Below are 26,565 nucleotides of genomic sequence, written 5' to 3' on the forward strand. Positions count from 1 at the left end.
CTGCCTTTGGGTGTGTTTTATTCTTTGCTTATTTGCTACCTGCATCTGCAGGCTGTTCAGGGATAACGGTCATCAGATGGTGGCTGAAGCATGGAGTTTGCTCAGACATAGTTTGTTTATTGTTTAGTGTCTCACACCAGAGACTTACCAGAGACTTACAAACAAAGAAGCATCAGATTCTCTCTGTGACCCTTCCCTGCTGTTCCCACAGAGCATCACTATTCTGCTTTTATTTGCTTCCAGCTGATTTTCACTGGATGAGTAAACACACAATCACACATTTTAACACATCTAGAGGATGCCACACACATACATTTCCTACAAGTTGAATCTGCTGTGTAAATTTGTATAAATATTCCCTGGTGATGGAAGAGAGTGAGCGTGGTAGCAGTCTGGTGGGGGAAGGTTCTTTCGCTGCTTTTTTGATGGGTAAAGGCTGATAGATTTTTCTGCACTATGAGGTCTGTGTTATTTTTGTTGCATGTTCGGACGCGTGGCAAACAAATAGATACTTGCACAATGGTGCTTTTGATCCTTTCTATAGAGTAATTTTGGCACAAGCTGCAGAAGAACTTTCTTGAACTGGTTAAAGCTGAAGTGTGTAATTTCTGCGCTAAACGTAATTGCAAAAATAATTATTGTTTTCAAAAGGGTTTTGTTAAAACACAGCCCTGTCTTCCACTGGTCGGATAAAACAGATCCCACCCCAAACTCGTACCACTGTTTTCATAGTTCCTCAAAGCCAAAGTTTTTACACTTTTCTGTGGAATGGCATAATATATTGTCAATTTATTTATACAATAAATTCCTATGGAATGAGATTAGAGTTTTTGAAAACCAAGAAAAAGCAATTTGATAAAAAAAAAAAAACAAAAACAAAAAAACTTTGAAGCCATGTTTCTCAGTGTCATTGTTGGCATAGTTTATGTGTTTTGTATTATAGTTGTCTCTGCATATCAAACTGGGATAGGAGAAGTTAATTTAACAAAAATATGACACTTCAGCTTTACCACTTCAGCGAACATTGTGCGTATGCGTGTACGCATTTAAATGTGCTTTTGATGTGCTGTTTAGTTGGTTACCATGGCTCTATGAGTTAAGTAATCAAACAGCAGTGTGATCTCTCACTTTTATTCCATAACCCTGCAGTTATATATAGTATCCTCCATCTCCACCCACTCTTCCACCCTCCTGCTCTTTCTATCTCTCCACACTAACTCCCTCTTCACTCTTTCTATCACATGTTCATCTCTATCCTCTTTGATTCGCATTCTCTCGGTTGGACATGACCAGGGTTGGGAGGGTTACTTTTGAAATGTATTCCACTACAGATTACAGAATACATGCTGTAAAATGTCATTTGTAACATATTCCGTTAGATTACTCAAGGTCAGTAACGTATTCTAAATACTTTGGATTACTTCTTCAGCACTGGTAGATTTTTTCACTTGTTCTGACTATAAAAACTCTGCCAGTACAGTAAGACAAAATACACATGTTAAAAATACATTCTCTGAAAAACCTAAATATCTTATGCAGTGTTGTTTCTAAAACAAGATCAATCAAATTGATCTTGTTTTAAGGATTTTCAGATATTTTTACAGGAAAACAATAAAAAAAATATTATCAAGAATATGATTTTTGCCCTAATATCAAAGGTCTTACTAGAAAAAAAGAAATTATGATCCAACGTGAATTTTCTTGATAAAAAAATTTGATCGAGCCTGGTAACATGTGCATGTAAAATGGCTAGAAATAGCATTTTAGCTTAGCGTAAAGCTGACAATTTACACAAGGTTTATTTCTATTTCTTCTGCTCCAAACTTACTTCTCTGTCTGCTCGTATGAAAGTGTTTCACCGCTGTTCAAATGCACTTTGGATCGCATCATTTATATGTATAAATGTTTTCCATCTGAAAGGACTAAATATTAAATGAAACAAATGACAATAAAATGCAAAGTAATCTCTTCAGTAATCAAAATACTTTTTGAATGTAACTGTATTCTAATTACCAAAGATTTAAATTGTAACTGTAGTGGAATACAGTTACTTATATTTTGTATTTTTAATACGTAATCCCGTTACACGTATTCCGTTGCTCCCCAACCCTGGACATGACTTACACTCGCTTATTGCAGCTTGTCACTTAATTACTTTGTTAACCAGAGGCACAGCACCCATTTTGTCCACCTGCTGTACTTTTCCTTCTCTCCTGAATCTTTGCAAGCTCTTATTTTCTCCTTCTGTACGTAATCCTTCGTCCCTGCATTGTGTGCGTATACGCTGTCAGGTGACGAGTATTGATTGTATACTTGGCTGTAAGGCCATGTGATTAAACGCAATGAATGGGTGGAGAGGGGTGCAAGATAAATCACCTGTATGCCACCATGTGTGTCTGTTGTGTGTGTGTGTGTGTGTGTGTGTGTGTGCTTGATTAAAATGGTTTTGAATCTGTTCCTGTCTTCATAGCTTTGTATCCAGGTTTTTTGAAAATGTTATGGGCTGTTGTTTTGAGTCTGAAAAAGTTATCAGACTCAAACATTTAAAGGGGGAAAAAGACTACAGAGGCGTGTCTAACCCTAACCCTTAAATTCAGTCGTTATTTACTCAACCTCGTGGTCAAACCTGTATGACTCTCTTTTTACATGGAATATAAAAGGATACATTTCAGTTTTTGTTTTCCATGCAGTTACAATGAATGGGGTCTGAGGCTTTCAAACTTCGTAAAAGTATGCAAAAGCCATAAATGGCCAGTTTGACCTAATTCCCTTTATTCCAAGTCCTCTAAAGTCATAAAATAGCTTTTTATGAAGAAGAGGCTGAAATTGTTGTTGTTATTCAATGATAATCTAACTCAAGTGGTCAGGCTGTTAACCACGCTACGGAATAATTGAGTCTATTGGATTTGAACTAAAGAACCAGATCAGTCAGATTCATGAAAGAAGCATTCAAACTGATTTTGTGAATTGGATCAACTGATTCATTGAAAAGATCCAACTCAAAACAGTGATTCAAATCGGACATCATTATTTCTCTCGTGAATACTTTATGGAGAGCCGGGGCGGATATAAATTTTTTTCAGTGAATCTTAATGGACATATCAGTCTGTTTCTCACACATACAGTACGTGTGGCTTCAGCAGATTTATTTATATAATGCACAAGTCAAACACTATGTACTATTTCAATTATACTTTTATGGTACTTTGGCCTAATTTTTTAAGCTTGAAAGCTCCAGTCCCTGTTATTTGTAATTGCATGGAAAACACGACCAGCATATTCTTTCAGATTTCTCCTTTTGTGAAAGATATATGCATTTATATGAACAGAGTGGTGGTGGCTCAGTGGGCTAAAGCACATAACAGGTTGCTGGTTCGATCCCCACAGCCACCACCATTGTGTCTTTGAGCAAGGCACTTAACTCCATGTTGCAACAGGGGAATTGTCCCTGTAATAATTGCACTGTAAGTCGCTTTGGATAAAAGCGTCTGCCAAATGGATAAATGTAAATGCATTTGGAACAACATGAGGGTGAGTATATGATAACAGAGTTTTCACTTGTGTGTGAACTATTCCTTTAACTAGAATGTTATTGCTGTCTAACTGTGAAGTTTGCAATCATCCTCTGATATGTTATGAATGGTGGAAAGTTTTTTTTTTGGAAGAAACACACCCACACATACACAGACACACGCATTATGCATGTCTTCATATCCTAAGTCCCGACTCACTGAGCCATGAAACGAGGCCATGCTAATCTCATATTAAATGTTTGTGCTTCCATAAATACAAAGTCTTTTCGCTTATTTGGTTTTTCCTTTTAGCATATGGCCCATTACCATAATGAAACATCGCTGGTGGCCTGATAAACATTTTAGCTGTAAAAATCACAAGAGCCAAATCCATGGAACTTTATCCAGGCTTTAATAAGCTATCTCAAATTCTATGTGGGATTCTGTTGGTTTAGCTGAGCTTAATTAGACCTCAGTGAGCTAAATAACTGGATTTCAGCAGGCTTTAATGGGATTCTATTGTGCTTGCTAACAGGTGTCTCTTGCGTTTGGCCTGTGAACCTCCAGGAATACTCATTGGAAGTTAGCAGTAACCCTGCAGACCGATTTGTGTCTAAAACAGCTTCTTAAACAGTTGCTTTAAATGTTTGAGCTCACAAGGTGATGGGTTTGGTGTTGACTAGAGCCCGACTGATATGGGATTTTTGAGACCGATACCGATTTTAGAGGGGGAAAATTCACTGATTACTTTACTGATTACTGATATGGTGGCCGATATAGTTGATTTTTGAGCTGGTCTCAATTTCAGGTGAGACCACAAATTGGTGGTATTCTTTTGACTGGATTTGCTAGATCCCTGGCTTATCTTTGCTTTGCAGGTATTGCAGACAACTACGTCACCATCTTTGGAGAAGTAGTCCCACACCTTACTGCCCATTCACTGTCGCTTTTCAGCCATCTGTAGGTGATAGAGGAAAGAACATTTTATTTAAGCAGAGCATTTTTAAGATGGGTATTTTTTAAATGTAGAGATAAGTTAAATTTAACTGATCATATATTTTACGTATTAAAATATTGATCTGAAAATTAACTAGTAACTATAGCTGTTAAAACAATAAGTGGAAAAAGTACAATATTTCCCTCTGAAATGTAGTGGAGTGGAAGTATAAAGTAATAGAAAATGCCATGGTAATACTCAAGTAAAGTACAAGTACCTCCAAATTGTCCTAAAGTACAGTTTTCTTGCTTATCAAAACATCATCAGCAATATTTAGCTGTTAATGTATAACAAAACAGTCACAAACAATAACTCATGGTTTGCTGCTGCCGAGTCAAGAGATAAACAGTGGCAACAGTGTTACACTATATTCTGCTATACAAGTTCAGGGGAAACTTTCAATGGTGGAAAACCAGACATTTAAATATTACATTTTGTAAATGCAATGACTGGAATTGTTCAGTTGAAGAGGGTACCAAACTGTGAATCCTGAATAAAACAGTTTTGTGAATACATTAGCTTCCACTCAGCTGACAAGGTATGAAAGTAGCTACGTGGTTAGCTAGTTAGCTATAAGCTCATTGTCATGGAGAGTAAAAGATGGATGTTGTTTATTTACTTTCCAGCTAGGTAACAACGTAGCGTGAAATCAACACTCAACAGACACAATCCACCATCGCGCCGTTGTCTGCTGAGCTGCAAAAAGATGCTCTGATGCTTACCTTTCAATCTGCTACGTTACTGACCACACTGACAAACTATAGCTGGCTAACATAGCAAACAGATGTGATAAACATGAGTGAAATGGTTGTCAGGGACAGGGTTAACATTATATTGGTTATATTGAAAAGGGAAAATGATGGGGTCATTGTTTATTAACTTTCCAGTATGTATTTTACAAACTAGTTAACAACTTACCATGACAACACCGCTTAACTCCGCACTGTCTGCAAAACCACCATCAGCTCAGCTCTGTAAACAATGGAGTCGGAGCGCACTCTGCTGGACAAACTACGCTATGACACCAATTCTAAATCACCCCAAGCATTGTTTTCTGCATTATATGTTCTGAAAAAAAAGTTTTCATATTGGCGCATATCGGAAAACATATACGCCGATACCGACATATCCGTGAAAGACTAATATCACTAATATCCAAAATTATCATTCGCCAAGCCCCAAATGCATGTGTAAATTGGCTTTGACAAGTAAATAAGTTACTCGCCAGTAGACAGTAATTTTAGAGCATACATTGATTAAAGGTACACTCAGTCATTTTTTCCCCATAAAAAAGTTTTACTCCTAAAGAAATTAATTGTAATTTTGAAACATATGTATAAAATCAAGACTTTAGTCATATCAGTAACCTTATAAAAGCTGTTTTATTCTGCATGGGGCAGGGGTGTCCTTATGGGGCTGCCATTTTAGAATCACACGACCAGCCTAATTCTACTTGCTTAATCTCTGTAACCGTCTTGTTATTGGACACTTTCACTCTTGGATTAAATTAATCATGGCTGATTGTGATAAGTGAATTTCTACAATGGCATCTGTAACTGAAAACTTTTGATTTTGAATGATGCTGCATCCACACCACTAGGTGTCACTGTAAGTCCAAGATGACACAATCAAAAAGTTACTGAGTGCACCTTTAAATTGTATTGTAAGAAGGATACTCTGACTCTGACTGATGTAAGTGAGATGAGCGATTCAAATCAATGAAATACTGTACAAACTGTTTACTAAAGAAAACGTAAGGTTACGTATGTAACCCCGGTTCTCTGATAACAGGAGTGAGGTATCTCACTATGGGTAAACGCCTATCTCTTTCCCATGATGCTGCAAGGAAGGGAGTGCGGTGAGATACGTCACTCCTGTTATCAGAGAACAGGGGTTACATACTGTGGCAGCGGGGGTGTGGTCAAGCATCTCTCCGGAGAGAGAGAAAGCGGTAAGGGTGCTTACACCTGAGTTAAATTATGTCTAACACCTGTCTCTAATTTCAGTGAGCATGGGGAGAGCGGCATAAATAGAGCCACACAGCAGTTAGAGGGGAGAGAGAGCTTGGGCACGGACTATGAAGCCAGAAGTTTTTATGATTACAAATTTGAACGTTTATTTTGTAAGCTAGTTTGTGGATGTTTTTAGACTGTGTTTGCCAACAACGTAAAGCCCTGAGAGTGTGTTTGTGCTGCACTGAGGAAAATAAAAAAACACTTACCTGAACCAGGAAATCTGCTTCTCGCCTCCTCTTTCCACTGAGAAGTGTTACACATACATAACCTTACATCCTCTCATATGTATATCTCACAACTCCCAGATTGCAGATATGCTGTCTGAAGCAGGCTGACTCAAATATTATATGAAACATCTCCAAACTATATTGCCATAAAGGAATAGTTATGGAATGAAATCATTTAACGTATTAAAACTGAGCCTATATGAGTGTGCTTATACATCAGTATCAGACCTATTCATGCTAAGGACTGTGTGAGCCAGTGAAGGCTCTGTAACATCCAGTCTGTAAAATCTCACAAATGTGTGAGGTGACGCCAAGCTCACCATGGCACAAATGTCCTGGACTGAAATGTCCTTAAACAGCACCCAAGAGGTGGCCATGCCTCTTGAATTGTTTCAGTTACCCTCGGAGGCAACCCAGTGGCATTTAAATTCATCCTTTCCAGGCCCAAAGAGCTACTCGGTCTGGGTGCGGGTGAAAAATCTCCCTGTGCGCTTGAGATAGGAGATCCCTGTGCAGCGGAAGAGGCCAAGGCTGGTCGGAAAGGAGCTGAATTATCTCCACCACCCAAAGCTTCCCGGCCAGTATGCGGCAATTATTATTACTGTGTGACCGTGTTCCCTTACTCTTTCAAAGTTGGGCCGATCAGGCCCAGAGGGGGGAACGCGTATAACAGATTGTTTGGCCATGGGTGTACCAGCGCATCCACATACATAGGTGCATCTTTGCTCACCAGAGAGAAGAACAGAGGACAATGAGTGTTTTCATGCAATGCGAAGAGATCTATGGCAGCCTGCCTGAATCTCTCCCACAGCTGGCTCATCACCTGTGGGTGGAGCCTCCACTCCCCATACAGGGGATTTGCTCTGGACAACAAATCCACCCCCATATTCATTACGCCCAGGACGTGAGTTGCCCGTAATGAGAGGAAGTGCACACTGCTCCACACATCAGTTTTTGTGCCAGGCTGTGAAGTCGCTGTGAGCGCGAGCCCCCTTGTCTGTTTATATAATACCACTGCTGTCATGTTGTCCGATCTGACTAGGACATGGTGGCCTTGAAGGAACTGTACAAAGTGCTTCAATGCTAGAAACACTGTCAGTAACTCCAGAAAGTTTATGTGCACATCTTGTAGTGTGTCGTTGGGGAAACAAACGCTGTGTCGTTATACTATGCTGAATCTCCCTCATTCCCAATCGTCCCAAGAGAATGACTGAAACTGTCGAGGCCATTAAACCCAACAGATGCAGACATGTCCTGAAAGGGACTGTTCTCCCCCTCTAAAAAAAGGGTTAGAAAACTGCAAAATGATCTGATGCATTCCTCTGAAAGAAACGCTCGATACAGATCGGAGTTCAGTCTGAGACCCAGATAATTTATTTCCTGAGATGGCACCAGACAGCTCTTTGTGTGGTTTATCTCACAACCCAAGTTTTCCATATGAGACGCCAACATGTTTGTGTCTGTCTCTGCCTGTTGCCATGATGGTGCACAGAGGAGCAGATCATCTAAATATGCGGACACTCTGAGACCCACTTTCCTCAAAGGAGTCAGAGCCACCTCCACACATTTGCTAAAGACTCTCTGAGCTAATGAATGTCCGAAAGGCACCTTCAAAAATTCGGAGGCTATGCCCTGATAGGCGAACCTCAGGAATTTCCTTTGAGCTGGATACATTTCTACATGGAAATATGCATCCTTGAGATCCACTGATGTGAACCAATCTCCGGGACAAATAGAGTGAGTCAGCAGTCTGAGTGTGAGCATTTTGAATCTGTACTTTCTGAGGTATTTGTTGAGGTTCCGCAAATCCAAAAGTGGGCAGAGACCTCCCCATTTTTTTGGATTGACAAAATACTGGGAGTAAAACCCCTGACAGCTGTCCTCCGCCGGTACCATCCATATTATTGCTCAATAAAGTGGCTATTACGTCCTCTAAAATCTGAGCTGATTCCCCCTCCGATGTTGACATTAACACACTGTTGAAATGAGCAAATTGCAGTCGATAACCCCTTATTATTGTAGTTAATACCCAGGGGTGAACTGCACATGCGCGGCAGCTCTGCGCTTTGACAGCAAGTAGCGGAGCTGGGGTTTGCAGCTTTGATTTGAGTTTGTTTTCGGGTTTTTCTGTGCCCTCAGCTTGCAGCCTGGATACACAGAAGAATTTATTTATTTTGAAAACATACACTGGCAGCCAAAAGTTTGGAATAATGTACAGATTTTGCTCTTATGGAAAGAAATTGGTACTTTTATTCACCAAAGTGGCATTCAACTGATCACAATGTATAGTCAGGACATTAATAATGTGAAAAATTACTGTTGCAATTTGAAAAAAAATTTCAGAACTTCTTAAACTACTTCAAAGAGTTTTCATCAAAAAATCCTCCACATGCAGCAATGACAGCTTTGCAGATCCTTGGCATTCTAGCTGTCAGTTTGTCCAGATACTCAGGTGACATTTCACCCTACGCTTCCTGTAGCACTTGCCATAGATGTGGGCACTTTTCATGCACCTTACAGTCTAGCTGATCCCACAAACGCTTAATAGATTTAAGATCCATAACACTCTTTTCCAAATATCTGTTGTCCAATGTCTGTGTTTCTTTGCCCACTCTAACCATTTCTTTTTGTTTTTCTGTTTCAAATGTGGCTTTTTCTTTGCAATTCTTCCCATAAGGCCTGCACCCCTGAGTCTTCTCTTTACTGTTGTACATGAAACTGGTGTTGAGCTGGTAGAATTCAATGAAGCTGTCAGCTGAGAACATGTGAGGCATCTATTTCTCAAACTAGAGACTCTGATGTACTTATCCTCTTGTTTAGTTGTACATCTGACCTTCCACATCTCTTTCTGTCCTTTTTAGAGCCAGTTGTCCTTTCTCTTTGAAGACTGTTGTGTACACCTTTGAATGAAATCTTCATTTTTTTGGGCAGTTTCAAGCATTGTATAGCCTTCATTCCTTAAAACAATGATTAACTGATGAGTTTCTAGAGAAAGCTGTTTCTTTTTTGCCATTTTTGACCTAATATTTACCTTAAGACATGCCAGTCTATTGCATACTGTGGCAACTCAAAAACAATCACAAAGACAATGTTAAGCTTAATTTAATGAACCAAATAGCTTTCAACTGTTTGATACAATGGCAAGTGATTTTCTAGTACCAAATTAGCAATTTAGTATGATTATTTAAGGATAAGGTGTTGGAGTGATGGCTGCTGGAAATGGGGCCTGTCTAGATTTGATCAAAAATGACTTTTTTCAAATAGTGATGGTGCTGTTTTTTATATCAGTAATGTCCTGACTATACTTTGTGATCAGTTGAATGCCACTTTGGTGAATTAAAGTACCAATTTCCTTCCGAAACAGCAAAATCTGTACATTATTCCAAACTTTTGGCCACCAGTGTATGCTTTTGCAACTTCTCTCAGCTTTGACCCTGTGGGTGGAGGGGAGAGGCTTAACACAGAGGGCACCTTCAGAACTCGTGCAACTTTCCCATTTGAACTGGTTAGTGGAAGAAATGAACCGGCCACTGAAACGTCTTTTAACATCACCCTGAGCGACTGCTGCCTCTCCCATTTCCTCTTTTTGTGGGGAGAGATGAGATAGCTCACCTCGTAAGGAAGAGATGCGAACAGAGACCCCCGAGTGCTGATTGTTGTCCCTTTTTGTCCATGAAAGTCCCTGCTACTAGGTTGCCTGTCTCAACTGCCCCCCAACCCCCAACACACTTTTTGCTCTGGTTTGGTCTAGACTGTGCCTCTCCCATCATTGACTGCTAGGGAGGAAGAGGTCTCGGGTTGAGAGGGCATTAATCCTACGTGAGCTGGATGAAAGTGGCGTGTGGCAGTCTTGCGGGGAAGACAGGTTTCAAAAGCTTCCCCTTCCTTCTTTCGAAGGTCACATTGTTGCCTCATTGTTGTGACCATGGCCCCGAACAGAGCTTTCGTCTCCACCGGGGCATCCAATAAACCTACCTTCTCTTTATCTGAGAGGTCAGATAATCCAAGCCACAGTGCCCTTTCTCCCACCATCAAGAGTCTCATGCTGTGGCCGCAGCTCTGAACCGCTCCTCTGGAAGTAAGAGCTGGATTTGGGGTTCTAGCATCGATCTGATTGCCCATCTCCTCCAGAAACTCAGCCTGGTCGGTGGTGAGGAGAGAAGTGCCATTCAACACTCTCACTGTGAGAGCAGATGATTTTTATATTTTTTGAAACACGGACGCTGCAAAGTGGTCTGTTTTACCTGGCAGAGAAGCCCCCGAGGAGGAGAAAGCTGCTCTGTGGTTAGGATGAAGGTTGTTCGCCACTGATGATTCCACCGGCAGAGGATCCGACATATCTAACTCCTCCATGTTATGCATGTCCAGGCATGAAAAACCCCTGATGGTCACTCTGTGCGAGAAAGGTTTGTTCCAGAACATCCTCATCTCTGCTACACACGCCGGGACCGCCGGGAAGAGTTGTTTGACAGAGGGGAGATGCGACAGCAGACTCTTACCACCATAAAGATCTCTCTCAGCCCCCTGCCCCATCTGCTGAGACGGCCACTCGATGGACAGTTTGGCCGCTGCCCTTCTGCACATCTCCAACAGAGCTAATTCCACAGGTGTTGGGGAAGTGGTCCACCCACTCTGTGCACTATCGGGTCTTGACTGCTGAGGTGGGCGAATGCCGTCCTCCTCGTCAACCTCTTGATCATCCTCCAAGAGACAATCGCTCATCTCATCATCCTCGTTTTCCTCCTCTCCCATCCCCACTACAGGAACGTCAAAGAGAGGGGGAAGCTCGGACAAGGCCCCCCCAGGCACGGGACTCCTGTGGACGCATGGAGGATTCCCTCTCCATGGGCAGCGGAGAGAGTAGTGGGTCCCCTTTGTTGGAGGCCACCGACTCAGACTCACATTTCCAATGCCCTTGGTGGAAGAGAGATGCAGTGTGGGCAGCACTTGGGGTTAGGGAGGGCTGTCTGCATGTGCTTTACCCCGAGGCAAGCGATGCACATGGAGTGCGAGTCCTTTGCCGCAATCATAGCTCCACAGGCACACGGGCGAGGGTTTTCTTTCCCCTTCGCCGCTGTCTGGTTTTGCAGTAGCCATTATTTGGTATGCCTCTTTTATTGTAAAGCTAATTACAAAAAAAAAAATTATACTCCATGAGTATCACTGACTATGGCGGCCGAGTGATAAAACTGGGTGAAAATACCCACCATAACACGCTGCTTTTACCACTCAAACTCAAAAGAATAACTCCTGGATCTTATAGTTGCAGTTTGTGACTTACCTTTACGGCTCGCCTATAAAACAGTTAAGCGAAAATAAAATTCCAAGAGCTGCTGAGGACTGCTTCCACAAATCTTCACAAGGAAGAAAGCAAGAATGATGTAAAGGCAGGTGACAGCGGCTTATATCAGGAAGACGGGGCAGCTTATATCAGGAAGACGGGGCTTCCTGGTCACTGCTGTGACTTGTCTGTACGTAACTGATATTAAAAATAATAAGAAGCATAACTATTCCCATCAAATATAATGAAATATGATGGGTCATACAGGGAATTGTGGGAATGCCCGATTATTGTTTTTTACTGTAATTTTAACAATAATTTACAATAAAATTTACATTTTTACCGTTAATTATACAGGAAAATCGTACTTTTTACATCTAAATGTTTTTATTTTTACAACATTTTATTGTAAAAACTACTGTATTGTCTTTTAAAATATATAAAAAAATGTTACTGTATATTTTACAGTTAATACTCATTAATCAATTAACGTTTTTTTTTTACATTATTGTAATCGATATTCTTGTCTGTCATTGGACAGATGTGGTATTAAAAAATTGCTTCCATGGTTTCACTCACAAGGCATTTACCCATAGTGAGATACTGAATGAATGTTTGAAAGAGAACATTTAACGCAACTCACACACAACTTTTAGGCCTACCTCAGTGGAAAATTTCCCTTCAGAGTTTTATCTTAAATGCGCAGTGGCGATTTCTAAGGGCCAGCAAAGCCTTCTCTGCTGGCCTAACATGCCAAATAAATAAATATTTTTCATCCTTTCATTCTCAGTCACCTTTTTGCCTATGTATTTTTAATCGCTTTCCACTCTTAATTAATCTACAAACAAATAGAGAAAAACTAAATGTTTATCAAGTCAGAATTTATTCCTTGATGCTTACAAGCAAAGTGTGACAACTGTTTCACAAATCGCATGCCCAAAGTCGAGCTCGTTAGCCGAAGCAGTGCGTGAGTCTGAGCTCCACTCCCTCAGGCCTTCAGAATTTCCACAGAATCCTTCAACAGTGCAAATGAATGAGCAACTAAAGTCAGATTGTCAGATTCATCTGCCAATCAGATTGATTTATTTGTTCTTGGTGGGTGTGATCTTTAGGATATGTCCCAGTCGAGGCCTTCTAGCTGGCCTTGAGTGATGCAATAAAATTTAAGTGATGTACGTATTTCAAGAGCGAAAAGCACCAAATCTTGCTGACGAGTCGGCTGTCATCACTGCTGGTATTGCCGTTGAGAAAGAGATCCTTATGGATTTAAAAACACGAGATGTTCTGCATGACGTGTGATTGCTTAATTTATTACACTGGAAAGGAGGACTGATTTTCACTTCAAGTAAATTGGTAAGTGCTTTTTGCATTGTTATAGCAACATCAAGAGTTTTCTAAGTGTAAATTAGGCTGCTTGAGCATTCGGTGTCAGATCAAGTTTTGAAAAGTAGTGCTGCGTTCCATTCAACTCATAAAGTCGGATTTTACAACTTCCTACTAGGAAAAGTGCAATGGAATGCATCTTGAAGTCAGAATTACAACTTATAGACTTGTGCAGAAATTCTCAACTCTGATTTTGCCGAGATGCAGGGGCATGATGTCACACAAACATATCGACACTCAGGGAGATATACAAAGTAAGCGATAAACATTCACTTTATTAAGTAATATCAATTAATGAGTTCAAGTTTCCACATTACATGATATTAAAGCTTGTTTAACATACGGCTGTAGAAACATGGTGTATAAAACATGGTAAATTATCATATCTTTTGATAATCGTACACCTGAAGCACAAATGCTAGCGCTGCAGCATTGTTTATCAGTTGGGTTGCTAGGAGACATCTCTAATGAGAGTCAAACCCCTGCTAAGCTAACGGGAGCATTGCGGTTTCGAATATCGGGGAATGGAATGCATTTATGGTCGGAGATATCAAGTAGGAATATCCCTCATCTAACTTGAATGGAACGCAGATTAACCGTGTACCCTGACGAAACGAAATTTATTGCAAGCAACATTTAAATCACAAATATTATTAGATAGACTTTTCCCGGTATTCTAGACCTCCTTGGTAGATTCATATGAAAAATTATGATTTTTGAATGTCTGTTCAGGAGACGTTCATTTCACAAAACAGTCATACTGCAGTTAAAATTATTAAATGTCATTTCAAGTTCTGACTTTCGTGCATGGACGCGTTTTTAAAATGTCAATTGGTATTACTAGTTAGCTGCGACATAATGTGTGATACCCAAAAGAAAAAGTGTTTTCTTAATGGCATGAATCACTGAAGGCCTAGACTTTAAATGCACGGCCCACCACTGTAAATGCGTAAGGCCCCCCCCCCCCAGAACTTCATGTGGTGATATTCCATATGTGTGGAATATTTCTCTCATTAAACCAAACAAAACGAAAAGAAAACAAAAAACTGCCAGCTGTGGTTGCCAGAATAATTATGTAAAAAATACAGTAAAAATGTAAACAACTTTACAGAACAACCTGTAAATTTTACAGTTTAAAATGGTAGTAATTTACATGACCACACTGGCACTATAAAAAAAAGAATAATAATCTGTTACGTTTACAGTAAAAAAAAAAAAATCATACATTTGATATTAACCTTCTGAAACTGTAAAAAATCTGCTTTTTACTTTATAAGGTATTGTTAATCACCGTACAAATGACAGAAGAGCACATGATGACATGAACTTCACCAATAGTGGCTCTTCCAGGAGCAATGACCAATAAACATGTAGAGACAATGCTCAGTGTCACTCACACAAACACTAATCACCATCAGGGTAAAACATGTGAAATTAAAATAATGTAATGAACATTAACTAAACTATATCAGTTTACACCCCAAAGTACATAACTGATATTAAAAATAAGAAGAAACATTACTATTCCCATAAAATAAAATGAAATATGATGAGTCATACAGGGAATTGTGGGAATGACCGATTATTGTTTTTTACTATAATTTTAACAATAATTTACTGTAAAAAGTACATGTACTCTCTTGTTAAACATAATGTAAATTTTTACCATTAATTATACAGGAAAATAATACTTTTTACATCTAAAATTTTTTATTTTTACAACATTTTATTGTAAAAACAACTGTATTTTCTTCTAAAATATATTAACAATTTTTACTATATATTTTACAGTTAATACTCGTTAGTAAATAAAAGTTTTTTTTTTTTTCCGGTAGCATTTGTACAGTCTTTTACCGTTAAAATTACAGACATTTTTTACAGTGTAGAAAATTTTGCCTCATAGCAAGATGATATGGCACGGTTTTCTATAAAGCTGTTCATTACCATCGTGGTGTGCTGCTATGGCGGCAACGACCGGATTAAGCCTGTCTCTGTCTCTTGAGTAGTCGACTTGTCCGCAAAGGGCAGTTCGACACTCATAACTATGTTGGGGGAGGTTACATGTCAACCCGGTGTGCTGGCTATGAGGCACACAGTAGTCTGCCCACCACACACCACCAGTTAACGTAACACATTTCAGCCAATTGTGGCGTTTCGTATAGGGACCCCAAGTGTCACTACATCGACACAACTTCGAGTGAGTGACAGATAGGGATTGTCATGGTTACTTGCGTAACCTCCGTTCCCTGATGGAGGGAACAAGATGTTGTGTCCCTCCTGCCACAACGCTGAACTACCCGCTGAAATGGCCAGACCTTATATAGGCTCCTCAGCATAAAACCAGAATGAGTGAATGCATACCAGCTCCTTTTATACCTGTATGTCTGGGGGAGTGGCATGCAAATACCACTCGCCAATTTTCATTGGCCTTTTATCAAAGACCAGAGGTGTGTCAGTCTCCCAAGAGTGACCCCTAGTGTCACTACATCGACACAACGTCTCGTTCCCTCCATCAGGGAATGGAGGTTACACAAGTAACCATGACGTTATTTCAACTTCATAAAAAAAGAATTATATATATATATATATATATATATATATAATGTTTAATAGTGGAATTCCTGGTGAACAACTGCTCGAGAATCCTGAAGAGAATGATCCACCAATTAGAGTCGCAGCGAAAGATCCCAGTCCAATGACATATTGTGAATGACGTAATCAAGTCTGGCTACAATCTGCTCTCAAACTACTCAAAGACTACTGATAGATTTCTATATACAGTACTGCACAAAAGTTTTAGGCACTTGTGAAAAATGTTGCGTGGTGAGGATGTCTTCAAATATAATGACATAAATAGTTTTCATTTATCACTTAATGTCATACAAAGTCTAGTAAACATAAAAAAGCGAAATCAATATTCGGTGTGGCCACCTTTGCCTTTAAAACAGCACCAATTCTCCTAGGTACACCTGGACACAGTTTTTCTTGGTTGTTGGCAGATAGGATGTTCCAAGCTTCTTGGAGAATTTGCCACAGTTCTTCTATCTATTTAGGCTGTCTCAATTGCTTCTGTCTCTTCATGTAATTTCAGACAGACACAATGTTCAGTGGGGGGCTATGTGGGGGCCATGACATCTGTTACAGGGCTCCCTGTTCTTCTATTCTAAACTTTTCTATTTGCAGAAAGTAATGTTTGTGAGTCTAACATTTATATTTCCTATTGACACACTAAAGTTGAAGATATAAATAACCATCTTAAGACAAATGCTTTTGTGAAATATCTTATGTGCCTAAGACTTTTGCACAGTACTGTATATATGAATATTTTGCAATAAAATTACAATTTATTGTTTCTATACTTATAATTAACAAACTAAATCAATAATTTTATATATTTACATAATTTTTATTCGATTACGTCATTCGCGATGCTTCGTGAAATTGTGGTTAATGCTATAGTTAAGTTAATTCAAGTTATTTCAAGATGTAGTCAATTCAAGATGGTAAGTACACAGTTTTGTACCTTTTTGTACCTGTCTTTTTGTCCTTCAAATCAAAGTTTGCAGTGTTTTGATTCACCTCGAAGCTGGTTGGTTTGGGTAATAACTTAGAAATCTTTTATGAAGAATTTGATGAAAACCCTGTTTAAGAAATGAATGGGAAAAACTTTTCCAGAAACAGGACTGCTGAAAAAAAAGCACTGTTGCGCTGTTTACTCACCATTGGCAGGTGTAGCAAAAAGCGTGGGTTTTTTTCATCCCTGATTGTACTCTATTTAGTAGAGATTATAAGATGATTGTGTTGATTAATATTTTAATACTCTCTGTTGTCTGTTGAGGGGCCTTTCAGTCGAGTTGCATAGAATAAGAAGTAGTAACAACACAAACAATTATCCCTATGGTGAAGAACCCTATAATTATATTCAGTTTTATGCCAAGAAAAAAAAAATCTAAATTAACTGTGTGCTATTTCCATACTGATGAACTTTAAAGGTAACAGCAGACAGAGAGAAAATGAAAAACCTACATTTACTTGCTCCAATATCAGATGCATTCTGTCTCCCTGTTTCTCTCTCCCTTCCCATCTTACCCTGTTGCCACGGCAGCATAATCTGGCTATAAGAGAAAGGGATGGATAGAGCAAATGTCATCTGAATCATTTAATATTTGTGTCAAAATATGTGTGAGTGCATGAATGATAGAGAGAGCAGAAGAGAAATAATTTATGTCACAAAGTATCAAAAACCATTGGTTGATCTATGACTTAACTTCATCTTGAGCAAGCAATAAATGGCCTTTTCTGTGAGGACTAATGCTAAAAAAAAAGGTTAATAGCAATGAATATTGCTAGTGTTAGTAAAGGTTGAGTGTAATCCATTGCAACACAGTGACAGTTACTGATCTTGTTTACTTGTCTACTGATGTTTCCACAGTATATTTTTATTTAGAAAAGAAGCATTCAGCATCAGTTAGTATCAGCCCTCTAAACTGATTCAACAACAGTGTGCCCATATTTAAGCCAGTACTTTATGCATGTATGCATATGGAGATATGGAGCGAGTGCTTGGCCAAAGCATTGCCAACGTGTGGTCCAGTTGAACATTCTTAACACACATTCTTGCGTTACTGTGGCAGAAACGAACTCCAGTACTCAAGGGGGTGACAGAGTTACCTTTAAAAGTTTATGTCATTAAACTGGTTGTGCTATTATTCAGATAAGTTGCTATAAATATATTGACTTCAACACAACAATGCACAAAATCAAGCTTGCGAAGCTAGAAGCGTCTGCATAGATGTACTTGTGTAGAGTATATTTTGGCTTTTAGTAGCCTAAAACAAGACTCTTGCTAGTGTGAAATTACTTAATTTGTATTACTTTATTGCTAGTGTTAGTAAAGGTTGAGTGTAATCCATTGAAACACAGTGACAGTTACTGTTTTCTTACATACTGGATATGTACTGTTTTGGAAGTTTCTTCAGCATGTGTGCATATTCTTCAGCAGATTGTCTAACTGCATTTTGCAGTGTGCAGATCAGCAGTCTTAGAGGTGTTTATGTTTGTGTTTATGTCACCAGTTCTACTCGACCCACTCCAAGCTGGCGATCCCTGACATGGAAATTGAATGCACTAACAAGGAGGCTATGAAGCCATGGCCTCTAGCCTCGGTCACTAGTGCGTCTATTAAGGCCAGGAGAGTGAGGTTTACACAATGCACAGCTATCACGTACCAGCTGGCTACCGTTACATTTATATATTTGTGATGTTCTTTACATGTGTTTACATCTGTTTGCACCTTGCTGTTTTCACTCACAAATTTCAAAGAAGCATGGCTCTAGAGAGCCTCCACAGGAGTCATGCATGAGGAATCATGTTTGTTTACTCTTCTAAAGGGAATGCTGAAAAAGCCATACAGCTGAAATGCTCTCCTTTAAATCTGTTGGCACAGCAGGATAAGTTAAATCATTCATCTGATACAAAGAACAAGATTTCACACTGGTATAAGCCTTTCATCTTCATATCTTATCATATATTTACAATGTACCAGCCCAAAAGTGTTAAAACGCCATCAAATATTCAGCAACAATTGACCACTCCTGCATTTGTCTTTTAAATCCTGCCAAAATGTCTTGGTCTGTTATTGGCACAATCATGACTGTTGGATGACGGCATCTCTGGAGTCTTAATTGCATGATGTTTATGTGTGAGTGGGCAGATAATGAATTGCATTCTGCTGTGAGGTAAGTCAGCATCCTGTGAACACAGATCAAGGCCTGTACTTATCATTCGTCCATCCGTTCATCCATGCATCATCCATGCGTGTGTGACAAATCTAGATTTGACACTGATGTTTGTGTTGCACCACAGGGCAGGCCTTGTCAATGTCTGAGAGCAGATCTGTCAAAACACACACGGTCTGGCGTGTGTGTATGAGGGTTATATGTGTGAAATGCATCAATGACCCATGATTTCAAAAAGGACAGCTAGTGGAAATGGCCCCTTTCATGCAGCTTTGAAATGTGTGTGTGCGTTACAGAGTGAAAGCGTTTGGTGGACATGCAAAGAGACATGTAGGATAAGAAGGAGCAAGAAAAAAGAAGGATATGCTGTCAAGCAGGTAGATTTTCTCTTTGTAAGAGTGAACAGGCGCATTTGTGTGTATGTTGCAGGGTGGGATAAGGACAGAGTAGGAGGCTCAAAGGACAGTGGCACTGAGTAGAGCTAAAGCAGACATACTCAACTGACAGAAGAAGACATGGAGAGAATTAGGGAGAGACATGGTGTTTCTGACTGGTTTGCGTGTAGTGAGAAGACTCAGCAATCCAATTTGTGTGTGTGTGTGTGTGTGTGTGTTTGCTGTTGAGTTAAGACCTTTGATGGAGAGAGATTTTGATGGGTTTATTTAAAGGATAGTTCACACAAAATGAAAATGTAAGTCTTAAGGCTCAGTCACGATGACCTTTTATGTTCCGTGGAACACGATATTAGGCAGAAAAAAACTGACAACCTCAGACACCATTTGAATGCTTCTTTTTTCCATACAATGAAAGTGAATGGTAACAACTGAGGTTGTCAGTTCTCAACATTCCACCTAACATCTCCTTTTGTGTTCCACATTAGAAATAAAACTGAAACTAGAAATCATACTGGTTTGGAACAACATTGTTGAGAATAAACAGTTTTGGGTAAATTATAAAAATAAAAATCCACTGCAAATTACTTCTCTAAAATTGTTCTCAAATTACTTTACTAATTACTTTATTAAAGAAGTAATCGTATCTTTAATTACTTTAATTTTAAGTTACTTTCTAAAACACTTTTCACTGAAATTTTTTTTCCTGCTCAACAAATTCAAAATTATGTCTATATTTCCTCTGTTCGTTGTCACATGCACGTGATATACTCAGCTCCACACGTTTAGGGGCTCATTAGGGGTGCACACCATTCAGCTGTCACAGAAAAACAAACAGACATACTGTACATTCAGTATGTATTCTACATCAATAATATTATTTTTAGGGCTGTCTGTTTAACACGTTAATTCAGTGCAATTAATTATGTTAAAAATAAGGCATTAAAATATTACCGCAAATAATCATGTCCCGGACCTTAATAAGGAATATTGCTACCGTCAGAGCAAGTAGCCTACCACCTGTTTTCTGTAGGGAGCAGTAAGCAAAACTCCAGCTGTATAGGCAACGCATAGTTTACTGTACATAGAACAAACCACACTTACCGACAGCAGACTGCACAAGATGAGAACACGTTCTTGCATTCAACATAGCTTAGGCCGATGATTGGCTTATGTTCAATAATATGGAAATAATCAATATAATGGATTCTAAAGCCAATTTTTGATTTGTCTTATCAATGCTTTACTTATCTGTCACAATACTATAATGCATTTTAATTATCTGAATTATTATCTCTCTCTCTCTCTCTCTATATATATATATATATAGTAAATATATTGTGTATATACAGTGTGTGTGTGTATATATATATATATATATATAGAGAGAGAGAGAGAGAGAGAGAGAGAGAGAATAAATATATAAAATTTATAATTATTTAAACAATTTTTTATAATTATTTAATCATTATATATTTAATTAATTTTATTTGAGAGTCTTTCTCAGCAAATATTTGCTATTAATTCAATTAAAAAAATTAATCAATTGACAGCCCTAATTATTTTAGAAATATGTGTAACCCAAGTAATGTATTTAAAAGGAATTATCTTTCTTGAAAGTTAGTAACTGTAATCTGATTACATGAATATAAAAAGTAATTTGTTACACTACTTTTTGAATAAAAAGTACTATCACAGTCACCAATTAAATATGTAATCAGATTACACCCAACATTGTCCCTAAATGATCACAGAATTTTATTTTTTGGGTGAACTTTCCCTTTAAGCTCTTGTGGTTTCAGCCTGTGGAATGCCAGGAGGAACACATGATGGGTGCCTTTTCCTGCCTCCACTCTGGAATCTTTCCATACTGGTTACATGCATGAAAGTGGAAAAGGAAAAGAAAAGAAGGGAAAAGGCTTCCTTAGTGCTTCAGAGAAGCTTGGTGTCATCTTAATATGTGTGTATCAGCTGGTACTGGCAATGCTGGCATCCAACATTCTCATTTCACAAGCCAAATCAATTAAGGATAATGAATCACTATGCTATTATTATAACTGTCAGATTCACTTCTTACTTACAAAGACAAAGAGAAACAAATGAAGCGCCTGCTATCTGCTCCTCCCTTTCCCTGAGGGTCCCCACTTCAAGCATATTCTCTCTCCGTATCTCACTCTTTCTCATTTTTCTTATTCCTTCAGTCTTTCTTTCTCTCATTTTCTGTTCTCCTCTCATTATCCTAATTTTTATTTCTGTCTCTCACATTTCTATCCGTCTCTTTCTCTTGCGCTCTCCCTCTCACTCTTTTTGCTCCCACTCTACCCTAATTAATTAAGATTTTACAGTTTGCTTGCAAACTGCCAAGTATCCTTTTATTCACACATTCACATATGCAAAACAGTGGGCGTGAACTTTATTCAGTAAGATTTATAATTGCAACACTGGTCATTAGTATTTGAGAATGGCTGAATAATGGTTTGTAATAATTATGGCAGGACAATAATGGCATCCCTAATGCTACACACATATGGACAAAAACACAATTTCCTCTAATTTCCTCTCTCAATTATCCATGATGACACATTCAAAGTGACTGAGAGAAAGCAAGAGGGGGAGGAGAGATGAACAAAGAAAATGGAAGAAGTATATCCATCCTTTCCTCCCTGGGGTCCAATAAATCTTGTTAGATCTTTAAAGGTCAGAGTTCACATAGATTGTATTGTGTTGTATGTATTAGAAAGAGTGAGAATGCATCAGAGACATCAGATGTTTGTATGTTAATGTGATTTCCCTGTGCTTCTGTTAAACGAACGTGAAACAATCATGACCTGCATCAGCAAACTGTCATCTATAATTCATGATGATGTTACTGTTTAGTCCATTATAACACCAACATGTGCATGGAAGTATCTGTATTTGTTCAACTTTTTTTAATCTTTGAGAGAGGTGTGGGTATATCTGTATGTGTTCATGTATAATTAAGCAATGTCACATGAGCAAGAGTGTTGTTGTTTCACAGGTAATCAAAACTGAGCTGATATTCAGTACAACAGTGCAATTGCGAGTTTGATATTGCTTTTATGCAACAGTTCTATAAACAAGAAGTTAATACTGAATAACTTTCACATTACATTTCAGGCACAACATGACCAGTTATTTTGACTGTTTTTGCTGCGTTAACAAAAATAGTTTCAATCAAAGCCAAACATTGATGCATCCCAGTGCAGTTATACACTCTTGGAACGCTGCTTGACCAATCAGTTATATGACCCGGAACTAACTGTTGTATAATAAACTACTGAATTCTCTGTTCTGTTCATCTAGGGGGTGCTACAGGCAACAGAAGGCATCTCCATGAGGAGCAGTAGAAGATGCCGGAACTGCCAGCGCTCCTGCTGTCGATTTACTTCCGCTTCCTGTTAGTTACTGTGGTTACAATGCCGCCTTCTTCCCTGAGCCAGACCCCTGTTCTGTCATCCGTTCGGATGGGTAAGTTACACACATATGGACATTACCCTCATATTGTAATTAGGGCTGTCAATTAATTAAAAAAATGTAATCCAATTAATTGCATGATGATTAATTAATCAAATTAACCACAATGAAATACATATATCAATATTAATTGAAAAAGGCACCCAAATAAATATAATTCAATATATAATTATCAAAATAATTGTTTAATTTAATATTTTTTAAATGAATATAATAAATACAAAAGATAATATTCATTTATAATAATTTAATAATTATATTATATATTAGATAATTCAAAGAAACAATGGTCCGTGTAACACTTCGCATTTTAGATTTCAGAACGTACCAATCCAAATGCAAAAATAGAAAAACAGTTTGAAACTTAAATTTTTTTAGTTTCGTCATGAAGGTTTAAACAGTGTAAAAGGAAAATGAATAGCAGTTCAGGAGAGATCACCATCACTTATTATGAGTATGCTTTGGAGAAGCATACCTTGTGAAAGCACATATGTAGGCAAACGTTTTCGTTGGCATATGCACACCTGTGGCAACGCCACTGGGACTGACACATGTGATATGTCCGATGTGGCTTCTGCAAGCCAGCAAGAGGTTGGGCCCTTATCATCTACTCAACTGCACGCCGTGAATGATGCGAAGCGGAATTTTTTATACTTGTGTCACCAACGAAAATTAGATGTGCTTGGTGCTCTGTGGATCGTGCAAATGGTTTGCCCACTCCCTCTTGCTATTGCCCGTTTGCCAATAATTAGTCCTCCGCGTGCCAGTGGTGGGGGCTGGGTTAGCCTCTTCAACCTCTCCTTAACGTCCATGTAGTAAGCAGTCCTTTCCCCAACTCACAACCCCAGGCCAATGGTACAGTCCACAGTGCAATTTGCAAGACAGAAATAAACAAATAAAAAATAGTTGATATTTTTTATTCAAAAAATTCACACATGTATCAGACGGACACTTCTGAAGCATCTCACTGTAGTTGAGTCATGTTTCACTAGTTTTCAGTGTCTCTAGTCATAATTGCAGCATATTAAGGATGCTGTATCAAGTTAAAGGTAATTTGAAACTTAAAAAGCTGTCTTGGATGAGCTATTTGTTTGTTGACAATAGCTGCACATTGCCTGTACAGCTCAAGTTGCACAGACTGCCCCCTGCTGATTGAGACTCACAAAAACATGGATGTGGCATTTCAAGCTTTAATTAATCCGTTGGTAGGAAAATTCCATATTAACGTGGCGTGATTGTGTTATTTTTGTAACGTGTTATTTTTTTATATAATTAATAACTCTGGATTAACACATTAAATCAGCCATAATTGCCTTAATTGCAATATATGGTGGACAGACCTTCTATCAGTCTTTAAATGCTCTCCCTAGTCTTGCTTATTACATTATTATTACTGTTTTATTACATTGTTATATCAAAATGTCTTAAGCCCCGTTTATAGTATTATAGTTAAAGCACTTTTTATTTTCATAAATACACTCAAAAATGAGTTTATGATTTACGCATTTCAATTTAAAATTCAAATGAATTGAGTAATCTTTAACAAAATAAAATAAAACAATTTTGTAGTATTTTTTAAAAATGTAATAAGCTCTAAAGTTTAATCAAGTTCAGTCGATCATATTAGAAATGCTATGTACGGGTATTCAGGATCATTGTACACAAACTGATTTATTATTGGACATGGGAGAGAGTTCTTTTAAATTATAAATTTTATTGGATACCTCATGTATAAGTGTTTAAAGGTCAGTTCCTTTATAACACTTTTACCTATGCTTGTGATGATTTCTTATAATTTATAATTAATAATAATTTTTTTATAATTTTATTTATCACACATTATGCATTTGCACATATACAGTGAAATTCTTTTTTTTCACATATCCCAGCTAGGCTGGGGTCAGAGTGCAGGGTCAGCCATGATATGGCACCCCTGGAGCAGATAGGGTCAAGGGCCTTGCTCAAGGGCCCAACAGTGGCATCTTGGCAGTGCTGGGGCTTGAACCACCAACCTTCTGATCAGTAACCCAGAGCCTTAACCACTGAGCTACCACTGCCCCACACTTTTACCTATGCTTGTGATGATTTCTTTATTGGTCTGCCTCTCTATCTGTCTTTCTCTCTCTCTCTGTCTTTATTTTCTTTCTCTCGTTAGCTGCAATTCTGGATGACAGTTCTGTCTGTGGCCGTGGGGAGCGTTTAGCTTTAGCGTTAGCACGTGAAAGCATTAACAGTGTAATGGAGGGCCCAGCTCGTGCTCGTGTGGAGGTCGACATCTTTGAACTCCAGAAAGACTCGCAGTATGAGACTACAGATACCAGTGAGTCAAACTTTAAAATGCACACACACACAACCACATTGCTGCACACTGAACAGAAAGGGTTAAGAGATTTTAAGGAGATGCAGTATGTGTACTGTGACTCAGAAATACAGAGGAAATTTGATAAAGAGGACTGAAATGCTCTATTATTTCTTGCCATAGTGTGCCAAATTTTGCCAAAGGGTGTTGTCTCTGTAATTGGCCCCGCATCCAGCCCTGCCTCTGGTTCCATAGTCAGTCACATATGTGGGGAAAAGGAGGTGAGCTTCATTTGCATATTCTATTGATGTTTGGTTTTGTGTTAATACACCAGTATTACTAAATGTTTCTCTCTCTCACTTCTTTGATCATCCTTTTACTCTTTCATCTCTACAATTTGCTCTTTCTCAGATCCCACATATTAAAATTGGTCCAGAGGAGACTCCACGACTTCCTTACCTGCGCTTTGCATCTGTAACTCTGTATCCTAGCAACGAAGACCTAAGCCTGGCCATTGGAGCCATCCTACGCTCTTTCAGCTACCCATCAGCTAGTCTGGTCTGCGCTAAGGCTGAATGTGAGTCCAAGATCTCTGCCCTAACCATCAGTTGGTCTGGTCTTCCCTCAAGCTTGAATATGTAAATTTATTTCACATGAAGAGCACATGATTTTTTTGCATAGATTACTTAGAATTATAGTAGTGGAGTCTTCAGAGAAAGTGTTACTTTAAACTAGGGTGACCATATTCTGGTTTTCCAAAAAGAGGACACCTTTTTTTTTGTGCGGGGGGTGGGGGGGGGGTGTGGGGTGGGTGGAATAATAGGTTTCAAAACAGTGCTACTATGAATGCACATTTTAATACAGTGAAAAAGACACTCTATTAGCATAACAAATATATATAAATAAATACAAATTTCCAACATTCTTTTGAATGTCCATGTACTAAAATAAAATATTTAATGTAACTTGCAATTTGATGCATAATGCAACTAAAGCCAAATCCCGGACATTTTCGCAAATTTAGAAATCCTGGACGGATGCTTTTTTAAGGTCCGAAAAAGAGGACATGTGCGGGAAAAAGAGGACATATGGTCACCCTATTTAAACAGGAAACAGATCATTTAAAACATTTTACAAGTGCATCCAAAAAAAAAATTAAAAATATATGTATATATATATATATATATATATATATATATATATATATATATATATATATATATATA

At 38.5% G+C, this 26,565-nt stretch overlaps 1 protein-coding gene and 1 pseudogene across 3 annotated transcripts in view; one reads left to right on the forward strand and one right to left on the reverse strand.

The window, feature by feature from the left end:
* The window catches only part of grik5 (glutamate receptor, ionotropic, kainate 5), a 135,227-nt gene that overhangs the window by 69,912 nt on the left and 38,750 nt on the right, over positions 1-26,565 (forward strand). For all 3 annotated transcript variants that reach the window (XM_051718435.1, XM_051718437.1, XM_051718436.1), the window contains 4 exons: positions 22,870-23,034; positions 25,196-25,360; positions 25,523-25,620; positions 25,751-25,916. In XM_051718435.1, the coding sequence (XP_051574395.1) occupies positions 22,917-23,034; positions 25,196-25,360; positions 25,523-25,620; positions 25,751-25,916 (547 nt within the window). In that variant the 5' untranslated portion in view covers positions 22,870-22,916. The remainder of the gene's footprint in view (positions 1-22,869; positions 23,035-25,195; positions 25,361-25,522; positions 25,621-25,750; positions 25,917-26,565) is intronic.
* On the reverse strand, positions 7,181-11,503 carry LOC127452669 (uncharacterized; annotated as a pseudogene).

The sequence above is a fragment of the Myxocyprinus asiaticus genome, chromosome 15 (genome assembly GCF_019703515.2).
Source record: "Myxocyprinus asiaticus isolate MX2 ecotype Aquarium Trade chromosome 15, UBuf_Myxa_2, whole genome shotgun sequence".
NCBI classification, from domain to species: domain Eukaryota; kingdom Metazoa; phylum Chordata; class Actinopteri; order Cypriniformes; family Catostomidae; genus Myxocyprinus; species Myxocyprinus asiaticus.